Genomic DNA, 11051 nt, shown 5'->3' with positions numbered 1-11051 from the left:
CACGTGTGCACATAAACACATGCCCAATGCACACAACCCATGCAAGCAACATGTGCACATGCATGTGTGCACGTGCACACACGTGGACACACATGTACACGCACATGCACAGATTTGCCCAGTAATGGGCAGACATACACCCACATCTATCCCTCAGTCATGAGCCTCCACCTTGGCTGAAGGCCCCCCACCTGCCAGGGATCTGTGCTGGCAAGCAGGCCTGCAGGGCCGTGCCAGGCAAGCTGCCCTTGGTGGGAGAAACGTGTGCATGGTGACCTGTGCTCATCACCTGGGGCCCTTCTCCCCCACCCCCCCAAGGGGAGCCAGAGAAGTGTGGGTGGCGATGCTCGCCTGGGAGGACCCTGGGGCTCTGAGAAGTGGTGACCAGCAGGCATGGTCGGGCACACCCTGGGGTGTGCTGGGAGGGCAGGTGTCGGTGGCACCACGAGGAGGTGTGACAGCATTCTGCCAGGCCTCGAGGGGATGTATGCCTACAGCCCCACGAAGGGGTGAGCCTCAGAGAAGGCGGTGTCGGCCAGAGGCCAGGTGGCCAAGGGTGGAGGGTCCTGGGTGGTGGGAGAAGGCAAGGCTACCCACTGTGGTTTCTTGCTAGGCCAGTGGCCAAGGCTTCCTCCCAGGGGGCCCACTTGGCTCCTCAGTAGGGAGAGTGGGGTGGAGGAGGGGTCTGGAGGGGCGGGACAGGGCAGCAGTCTCCAGGCTCACAGGGCCGGGGCCACACCCTCCTTCCATACCCCCCTCCTCCGCTGGTAGCTGCCTCTCCCCTCACCCCCACCCAGGGTGCTCTGGTTGTGCCAGCTGAGGTGGGCGGCTCACCTGCAGCTGCAGCCCCAGGGCCCGGATGTGCTGCAAGGACTCCATGGTGGCCCTGACGAGAGCTGGAGTGAAGGGAAAGCAGAGAGGCTGCTTCAGAGCACAGTGGGCTCCGGGCGCTGAGGGGGCCGGCGCTCCGCCCGAGACCCCCCGGCTGCAAAGAACTTCCAGCCCATCATGCCCAAGACTCCCTAGTTATTTCCCGCTGTCCTGGGGCCACACCAGCCAGGTGGTCTGGTGGCTGCAGCCCCACATGGAGCCCCTGGACCGTCCTGCAGCTGACTCCAGCTCCCACTGGCCATGTGCACCGCTTAGGGCACCTTGGGCGGTGCTCCCACCTGCCGCCATCTGTGGCTCGGCTCCGGGGCCAGGACCGGGGCTGTGCTGGGAGTCCTCAGCCCCGCTCGGCCCATTCTCTCCAGCCGCCACATGTCTTTCCGGCTGCCTCGCCCTTTGCCCCCTGGGGCTCGCCCAGCCAGGGGCCCATGCCATCCCTCCATGCCTCCAGCTCTCTAGTTTGGAAGGCTCTGCACCCACACTGCCCACCGGCCTGGCCACAGCGTTGGGGTTGGGAGAGGGCAGGGTCGAGGGTGCATGGGGGCTGTCAGCCACCTGCTGTGGAGTCTGACGAAAAGGTCAGCCCTGTGAGGGCAGCTTCGAGGCGCTGGTGTTTGGCCCCGCATCGGGGCCTCATTTACCTCTGGGCAGCTGAGCTCAGGGCCCTCGGAAGGGGAGCCGCCGGGGCGGGGGTAGGACTGGGAGTTTGCTCTGAACTCCTGCGCCCCTTTGATAACAATACCTCATTCCACCCTTTTCGTTATTTGATGCTTCAGTACAGACTGTGACAGAAATGCCCGGGCACCGGCCTGGGCTGCCTTGTTCGCATCCCCACCCCTGCCTGCCTGTGGCAGGGGGCCCCCGCTGGGCAGGGCCTGGGAAGCTGCAGGGTGTGAGAGGTTCTTCTGCAGAAGGAGTGAGGAGGTGGGGGTGGAGGGGACGGCCCAAGAGAAGCCAGCCCCTCCTGCCCGCTGGGTGTGCTGTAAAGCCAGGTCCTTCTGTCCCTCCCTGTGCTCATTGCATGAGTGACTCCACGTGACCACAGCTGAGGGGCAGTGGGGGGCCTGAGCGACAGCCCTGTGCTCTCCCTGTGGTCACCCACGCTGCCTTCACCCACACGGCCGGGGGGTCCCTGGTCCTGGCAGCTGCCTGCCCCGGCAGGGTGTGTCCTAGCCCCAGCCCTGCCTGTTTCCCCGTCCCTAGTTCTCCTGGTCCGCAGTCCCCAGCAGTGTCGGGCTGGCCCGGACTGCTCCCGGAGGGCAGTGCCAGGCGGTGCCCCTGCCTCGGGAAGCCGCCAGGCTGGTGGGGAAGAACCTGGAGGGACAGGCACTGCTCCTTGCTGCCCGGTGGGTGTCGAGGTTGCTCGGGGAACCAAGGGGAGCTTAACTGTTGTTAAGAGGCCTTGCTAGGGATTGGGGAAGCAACGAGCACATGTCCTGCCGCCAAATGGTCCCCAGGATGGATTCATTTCCAGTTCATTGTCTCCAAATGTCCTGTTGTGAGCACTTACCGGGCGCCCAGGCTACCTGGGCCTCACAGGGGTGGCCGGGCCCGGGGAGGGCAGCCGTGACTTGTCTGTGCCTGGCGTGACACCCCAGTGCCCACCAGGCACTCTCCTCCCAGCCCTGTGCTCAGTCAGCCAGCCCTGCCCTCCGTGGCCCTGCCCCAACCTCCTGGCCCTTGCTGCCCCGAACACCCTGCTGGACACAGCCCTGCTCACACCACCCTCAGTCAGCGCGGGGAGGATGCACGCAGGATGGCATTGTGTCACACATGGATGGACAGACGGACAGCGCTCCCTGTCACTAGTCATGCTACATCACTCTGGGCTCACCTGCAAACTCGGGAACCTGTGGGTCTTCCACCTCAAACAGCAGCTCGTCGTGAATTTGGGCAACCAACCTGAAAGACACGCAGGAGGGGAGGTGACCACGGGGTCCCGGAACGGATGGCAGCTGTGGGCCATGTTGGAGGCACGTGTGGATGTGGCGGATCCTGGCCCAGGGGGCCCAGAGGTCTTCACTCAGCAGGTGGGTGCGGATTTCTGAGCCTGGTGGGCGCAGCTGCCTGGGCCACCCCACAGTCATCTGGGGTAGGGGCTGGGAGGGCAGGCCAGAGGAGAGAAGAGAGCGCAGAGTTCAGGGGCAAAGGAAGAGGTCCAGAGAGGAACAGGATGGCGAGAAAAGTGGCAAGGACACTGTGGGGCCGAGCTGCTCTGCAGGCTGCGGGGTACTGTGTCCAGGGAGGCCTGAACGGGGTGGAGGCTCCCCTTGAACTGTTGGGGGGTGTGGCTGGTGGAGGGAAGAGGGAGGGAGGGGGGTCTCTGCTGAGCACTAGGAAAGGGTCTGCCATCAGGGAAGGAGGAGACAGAGGGCCCTGGGGAAGCTGGGGCACCCACACTTTGAATACTAGCTTAGGGAGGCTGATGGGAGGGACAGACTTGTAAGTCACAGAAATAAATAACTCATTTAATATATCTGAAAAGTACACAGACATTCTAAAGTGAAAAAAAAAAAAAGCCCCTAACTCCCCATGCCCTCGCCCTCCCCGCCAAGGGGACATTTGGGACGGCCCTGGCCAGGCCCTGTGCTTGGTGCTTCTCCGCGTGTGTATACCCCACCTGTTCCCCCACTTCCACATGCTTCCCCCACTGACAGCCACAGGTTGAGGCTGTAGTCTATGCCTGGTCTCGCGTAGTTTCAGTCCCTTAGATGTCTGGGCAGATGTTCCCCACTTGCCCCACAGAGTAACCCTCTGCCCTCCTCTGCCAGGTCTGTGCCTGGGAATGAGCTCTGTGGGAAACGGCCGCCTGCTTCCTGTCCTCTGGGTCTGGCCCACTGAGGCGGCAGGAGAGAGGCTAGGTGTGGGCTCCCTGCTCCCTGGGGCTGGGCTTTGGTGTGGCCGAGTTCCTGTCCTTGCGGCCACCACTCCAGGGCTGCTGTGTCCTGGTTCCTGCTCCCTGGGCACCCTGGGCGGGCCTTGTCCCTTCACTGAACCCCCTCAGCCGCCCCTTCCTGCCGACCTTGACCCTGATGCTCTGGCTTCCAGGATGGGGAGGTGGGGGAGTACGCACTGTGTGGACACTGGTGAGGAGATGTGGGTGAAGACGCCCTGCCCACGTGGTGAGGGGTCTCCCAGCTGGTGGCCAGTGGGTGCACTGGACAGGGATGGAGCAATGGGACATTCAAATGACCAGCTCTTAAAGCTTCACGTTGGCTAACAAGCCATCTGCAGGCCGAGCTCAGCGGCATGCCCCCGCGTGCACGTGCTCTTTGGGAGGTGGGGTCCTAGTCGGTTTCTGAGCCAGGGTGGTGATGCCACAGCGTGCTCCTTGGTGGCGACGCCTGCCGTGGGGTGCGTGTAGGGCCTGGAGCCCAGCAGAGGATGGTGGGCGTCAGAGGTGGGTCCTGTGTGCACTGCTGTTTGTGTGACCCTGTCTGTCTCCTGGACACGTCCTGTACTCTGGTCACCCCTGCTGCCTGTCCTACAGGTGGGCGTGCAGGAAGAAGGCAGCACTCATTCTACCGCTCTAGGCCCTGGGCGCTGCATGGTGGGCTGTGGCCCAGAGGCCACCATGAAGGGGTGCATGAGGGTGTGCCAAGGTCCGTGAGGACGACGGTGGCAGGTGGGCGGGCCAGCTCTTCCAACCATACCATGGAGATGAGTTGTGTCAGTGCTTTCAGAAGACGTGGATTCCAGAATCCATGCACTGTGCTTGCTGGCAGAGACTTACAGTAGCTGTTCTTCCTCTCTCTCCTCATGTCAGGCCCTTTGTTGTTGGAGGGGGGTGGAGATGGGGCAGCGCCCGAGCCACAAACGACACTTCCCAGGCCCCCTTGCAGGTGGGGTGGCCCATGAGGTTGTCCCCTCACCTTCCAGGAAGGCTCTTTGCAGGGCTGACCAGGCTGGGAACCAGGCACCCCATTGACCGTCAACTGCTTTTTCCTTCTTTTGCCTGAGAGGCATTGTGATGGCTGGAGCAAACGGCACAAAGAGGGGAAGGGCCAGGGAGCCGGGGGACCTCACTCCTGTTGCCCTGAATCTCTGAATCAAGTCAGCAACTGCTTGGCTCTGGACTTCTTCTCGTGGGATGGTGAAATGTGAGCCCCTGCAGGGCACTGCCCTGCCCATCTGACCCTGGTGGGCGACGGCAGAGGCCAGGCTGGCAGTGAAGGCCTTTTACTTTCTTAAACTTCCAACTTCTGGAGGAATATTTGCCTCCCAAGGTGATGAATTTTCAAATGGACAGAAATCTCAGACTAGGCACTTGTAACTTCTTCCAGATTTAGAAGAAACAGTTTTCACACTTCTTGAAATTACATTGTGAAATTCTGAGCTGCTGCTGTGGCAGGGATCTAACAATAGTTTAAAATCGTTAGTCACTTACACATCACACTCACAGCGGGGGAAACACAGCCCACCTGATTGAAAAGTGGGCCACAGTAACCCAGGAGAAACGGAGGACGCCCCTGTTTGGAGCCCATGAGTCCGGGGGTCTTGGAACACCTCCTTTTTCTGGGAAGGAGCTGATGATGAGGTCACTTCTTGCCCCTGCTCCAGAAAGGGGCCTAGAGACAAGGCTGCTGTGTCCTCAGGATGGCCTGGCTGAGGCAGCACAGGACCTTGCTCCCGTGGGGGAACATGCCAGAAGCACCTCGCCTCATCCCTGTCTGTGACCTGCCCGGTGCCCCCAGCCCAATTCCAGCTGATCCCCAGGAGGCGTCACGTCCAGTGCTGAGGGCGGATGTGGCACGCAGATCCACTCAGCCTGGCATCCTGCCCCCGTCTCTGCTCAAGGGAGCCGTGGCGCGGTCGGACGCTGTGCGGTGCTGGCCAGGGGCCTGCATGGGGTCAGAGTTCTTCCCCTGGCCTTTGCGTGAAGGGCCTGCCTGATGATGAGGGAGTCATCGTCCTCCACTGGCCGCACCGCCTGGGCACTCTGCCCATAGCCCCTCCTGCAGCCTGTCCAGGTCCCTTGTGTCTGTGGGTCATACTGACACTTCACCCCCTGCCTTGTGTCTCTCTCCCTGGATGGTCCAGGTGTCCTGCTGGCCCAGCTCCACGCTTGTGCGTGTGCACAATTCGATGCCATGGGACACTGTGCCTGTTCCCACCTGAGTGGTGCTGAGTCCAACCCGCTGAGCTGGCCAGTGTGGGGGCCCTGACGGCCGTTGAAGTGCCTTCGACTGGCCCCGAGCCCAGCAGGGCTCCGCCTAAAGCTGCTGTCTCCTAGGCAGCCACCTTAGCTGTCCTTCCTTCAGGGCACGCTTCTTAGCACAGTCCCCTCTATGCACCCTGTCCATGCCCTCACCACGGCCACAAAGTGGACTGGGCATGAGGTGGTGGCCACGTGCCAAAGACAGGTGCAGCGCCAGCCCTGCCCCTGGGGGATTTCACCAACACCTGCTGCCTTGGCGGTGGGCTCCAGACTTCTGTCCTGGAGGTGCCTCTCCTCGTCCTGCTCTTGCCTCTCCCAAGTCCCCCGCCTGGCCCGTTGGCCCCCGCAGCCCCTGTGCCCACCCTTGTCAGGCCTGTCACCTGCCCCTGGCTCCCCCCCAGGTCCTCCTGCCTGGTCTAGCACAGCAGTGTGCCCCTCCCCGGTGTCACCCACCCCCTGCCAATCCATATGAAGGCGGGGTGCGGTTGTGGGCATGTCGGCCCCTGACTCAGTCTCTGGTGGACCTGCCGCAGCACCCGTGGACAGCCCTCCACGTGGGCGCAGCTGGCCTTTCCAGCCTCGTGTCTCCCCACCCTCAGGAGCAGGGCGCCTGCTCACCCTCCCCAGCATGGCCTTGCCTTCGTCTTGGAAGGTCCAAGTCCTGCCCATCTCAAAGGTCACCAAGGCAGTGAGAAAGGTGTCCTCACGGTGCCCGGTCTTGGCCTGGCACATAGGGGTGCCCTCTGGTGATGCTGCACAGGAAGGTGGTGGGAGAGGTCAGAGCCCCCCTACACCGTGGTGAGCTGCTGACCCTACTCCTCCTTGCACGGTGCTGTTCTGTTACCCACGGCGAAGCGGCAGGGCCTGCCCCGACCTCCCTCTCCTGTCAGGGGCCCGACCCAGCCTCCAGCGGCCGTCAGGGGCCCGTCCCGGCCTCCCGCTTCGGTCAGGGGCCTGTCCCAATCCCCTGCTCTGGGCCTGGCCTCCCCAGACTCTTCAGGTCAGGACCTAGAGGCGCAGCAAGTGGCACTGCCCATCCCAGGGACTGTGGCCGGCAAGTGCAGGCTGTCGTGTGGCCGCAGCCTGCAGGCACTGGGCTGGGCGGCCAGATGACGCCCGAGAGGCACTTGCTCCGTCATACAGCCGTGGGCCATGTCCTTTCTGGGGACTTTGTTTCACCTACTCCACTTTAGGCAAAGACACAAGCTCATACTCTGCCGGCTTCGGCTCCTTTTAGGCCCTACCCACAACCTTTTATATTACTCCTGGAAGAACAAACCAAGGTTACAAAACGCAAGGTATGCAATGCCCCCTGTTCCACGTGAATCCGCTTTGTTTTCCAAGAGAGCGCGATGTATTTGGTTATGGAGAGCGTTGCCTAACGGCAGTAAAGACCCGATGAGAGAAAAACGAGCTGAGTCATTCAATTCCCGGGTAAATAAAAACTGTTTAAGCTCAGCTTTCGGAAGGATCGGCTGTCACGTCTGAAGCAGCCTCAGGTCCAGACAGCCAACAAACGCTCCAGAAGGACCAGTCCTGGACCCTGGTGAGTGTCATCTGTGTCCTGCAGTGAGGCCCTCCCGTGTCCCAGCCGAGCACTCACCAGGCCCTGCCTGCCTGGCTTCTGGGACACCACATGGCATGGCAGGAGGCAGAGGTGGGGTGCAGCCTCCCAGCACCCCCTCGCCCCCACTGGGCAACCGCAGAATTGCACAACCATCCCCCCTACCTGCCCACCTCCCAAAAGCAACAGAATATGAGGTGCCTGGGCTACCTCCTTCACAACCAGCCTCTTCTGACCACCCCAGCACACCTCTGGCCACCAACCAGCCCTCCCGGCCAGAGCCAAGGCCTTACCCCTTCCAGAATCCAGTCCTCCCAGACAGGGCCACTCCAAAGCCCTGGCGAAGGCTGGCTGTTACATGGGGAGTCCCTCACCCCACCAGCCTTTGGGTCACTATTTTAAGTTCTGTCCAACTCCCCTATGCCAACTGTGCTTCCCTCCCAGGGTCCTCCCACCAGGGGAGTAGGTGGCAGGCCTTCATCCAGAGCATGGCAGGAGCTGGGGTGCCCCTGGCCCAGGGGAAAGGAAGGGAACACGTGGGCTAGCCTTCAATGCTACACAATTTGTCCACCAGCTCTGATAGGTACAACCTGTGACCACAGGTGAAGCACCTGTGTCCAGCTAGGCTGGGTATGTGTGCCGCAGCCCCCAGGGCCTTCTCTCTTCAGACTGGAGCGCCAGTGGAGACGGTGGCCCTAGGCAAGCAGGTCGCTGCATCCAGCTTACCTCCACGCTGGTGACATGCTGAGGCTGAGCTGCACCCCGTAAGGATTTGAGGCTGTGAGTAGGGACCTGCTCATTGAGGTGTGGGGTGCTGTGGGCTTCCCATCTTGTAATCAGGAGGCGCTGCCCCCACACCCACCATGGTGACACTGTATCAGCTGGCGAGTGCTCACCCGAGGGAGAGGGACAGGCCCCCCCCCACCCAAATGGAGGAAGAACTTGAGGGTCCCAGGGTTGGGGTGGGAAAATGTGAATTAAAGGGCCTCCTGGGAGAGACGGGCAAGACCCTTGTGAGTCTATCAAGGTCCTGGGCATTCATGAGGAGAGCCCCCGCCCTGTCCCAAGGAGAGGAGGGGCCCTAACTAGGACCTCGGGTGGCCACCCGGGCACTAAGGGTGTTCTCTGCTGGACTGTGGCTGAGTGTGAAGCAGAGAGAGAGCTGAGAATGCTGTCCCCAGGGGCGGGTGTAGAGCTGCGCTGCGGGCAGCTGTGGTGGGGCCCAGGGAGGCAGCATTTCTGCACCGAGTGAAGGGGCACAGAGACGCGAGTCTTCAGACAGACCTCAGTTGTCCCAAGCCGGGGAAACAGCCACTGGCCACAGCCTGTCTGCTGGGAGCAGGCCCCGATGGCCCCCGGGCACAGCCTGAGAGCCTCAGAAGGACAGGTATGTCCTAAGACTCCTGGGTAGGAGGTCAGGCTCAAGGGGGTCACCTTGTTGGGGACCACTGGTGGTTGCTGGGCATTTAGAATGAGGAGTCTGCAGATGGGAAACGGTGAGCATTACACGCGGGGCAGTCACAGACAATCCACTCCGAGAACATGAGTGGATCCCCCCAACCCGTGGACAAGTCAGGTAACCAAGCTGGGCCAAAGGCCCTGGGCAGGCTGAGCGTGTTGCGTACTGACCTGGCCGTCAGGGTGGGAGAAGAGGCCACTGCGGTGAAGATGTGGATCATGGCCAGCTTGCAGAGGTCAGCAGCCGAGCCTGTGGGACACAGAAGGCTGCGCTCATGAACAGTTCAAGGCTCAGAGCCCCCGCAGCAGGGCTGAGCTCAGCACGGTGCACCTGCCTGGCCACGGGAAGCCGGCGGTCTCAATGTCCTAGGCTGCGTAACACACGGCCACAAACTTAGTGGCCTAGAACAACCCACATTCATCATCTCACAGTCTCTGTGGGTCAGGAGTCACGCACATTTTGGCTGAGTCCTTTGCTCAGGGCCTCACAAGGCTGAACTCAGGGTGTTGGCTGGCTGTATCCTCATTTGAAAACTTGACTAAGGAAGATACACTTCCACAAGTCCTCAGGTTGTTGGCAGAATTCGTTTCTTTGTGGCCTAATGACTGAGACCCCTGCTTACTTTGCTGCTCCTGGCTGGGGACCTCTGAGCTCCTAGAGGCTGCTCTCAGGTCCTTGCCACAAGGCCTCTCACCAGTGTGCAGTTTGCTCCTTCAAAGTTAGAAGGAGGATATCTGCTACTGTTTCGAGTCCTTCTAACTCTGATGTCGAAACATTCTTTTAAAAGGCATACCTGATTAGGTCAGGCCCACCTAGGATAACCTCCCTCTTGATTAACTCAAAGGCAACTGATTAGGGACCTTAATTACATCCGCATCACTCCTTTTGCCATATGACATAACCTAATCAGAGGAGCGATATCCTATCATATTTACAGGTTCTGCCCACATTCAAGAGGAGACGATTATCTGGGGTGTACACACCAGGGGGTGGAATCTTGGGGGCCATTTAGAATTCTGCCTACCACACTGGCTAACAACAGAATGACAGAGCATGGCTGTGGGGGGTCAGGTAGACCTGGGCTCAAATCCAGTTCCCCAATCTGCCAGCTGCACGACCTTTTCATCTCTTTGGGCCTTGGCTCTCCCAGGTATAACGGGCTCGATAGCAACCTCTCAGGATGGTAGTAGGATAAGTTACATCAACGGCCATCCATGTAGTCCCTGACGCTGTCGCATACTCTGCCAGCGAGCCTCTTCCAGCGTCTGGCATGCAGACGGGTCTTAGTAACCAGCTCTGACAACGGGGAGGCAGATTTGAAGTTCACAGTTCTACTGGAGTCTTTAAATTGCTTAAACTGTTCATGGATCTTGAGGCTAATGACAAAATAAAAATTCTTGGTCTGTGGACCACTTCCCTCCACCGTGAGGCAACCTTCCCCAGAGACTTGACTTGCTTTGTCTCACACTATGGAGGCCATGAGCATGGCAGGAATGCTGGACGTGGAAGGGACAAAGCTCACCTGGACCCTCTGTCTCAGAGCTGTGAGGGGTCTCAGGCCCATGGGAACCCTCGGGGGGTGGGGCTGAGAGCCGGAGGCCGGGGCTCCTGGGGGCTGCCACCAGCTTGTGCCCTCCCTCCTCCCGGGCAGCAGAGAAGAGAATCTGGCTCTATAACAGTGACTTTCATTGTGACTAGAAAGTTATGTGACTGATTGTAGACAAAATATTTCCTTCTAAAGTCTGCAACTCACTGTAAGCATTCCATGGCAGAAGGTCGGTGCCCATGGCAGAAGGTCAGTGCCCGCGGCAGAAGCTTGGTGCCCATGGCAGAAGGTTGGTGCCCGCAGCAGAATCTTGGTGCACGTGGCAGAAGGTCGGTGCCCATGGCAGAAGGTCAGTGCCCATGGCAGAAGCTTGGTGCCCGAGGCAGAAGCTTGGTGCCAGTGGCAGAAGGTCAGTGCCCGTGGCAGAAGCTTGGTG

The 11051-nt window shown here is 60.5% G+C and overlaps 1 protein-coding gene across 1 annotated transcript in view; it reads right to left on the bottom strand.

Moving 5' to 3' along the window:
• Window positions 1-467: 467 nt before the first annotated feature.
• Window positions 468-11051, bottom strand: part of POLN (DNA polymerase nu) — a 204286-nt gene continuing 193702 nt past the window's right edge. The window contains exons 21-24 of the mRNA XM_023737981.1: window positions 9240-9318; window positions 2723-2790; window positions 835-896; window positions 468-566 (exon numbers count right to left, since the gene is read on the bottom strand). Of these exons, the coding sequence (XP_023593749.1) occupies window positions 492-566; window positions 835-896; window positions 2723-2790; window positions 9240-9318 (284 nt within the window). The 3' untranslated portion in view covers window positions 468-491. The remainder of the gene's footprint in view (window positions 567-834; window positions 897-2722; window positions 2791-9239; window positions 9319-11051) is intronic.

The sequence above is a fragment of the Trichechus manatus genome, unplaced genomic scaffold, assembly GCF_000243295.1.
Source record: "Trichechus manatus latirostris isolate Lorelei unplaced genomic scaffold, TriManLat1.0 scaffold00111, whole genome shotgun sequence".
NCBI lineage: Eukaryota > Metazoa > Chordata > Mammalia > Sirenia > Trichechidae > Trichechus > Trichechus manatus.
This window is presented reverse-complemented; position numbering and strand designations above follow the sequence as displayed.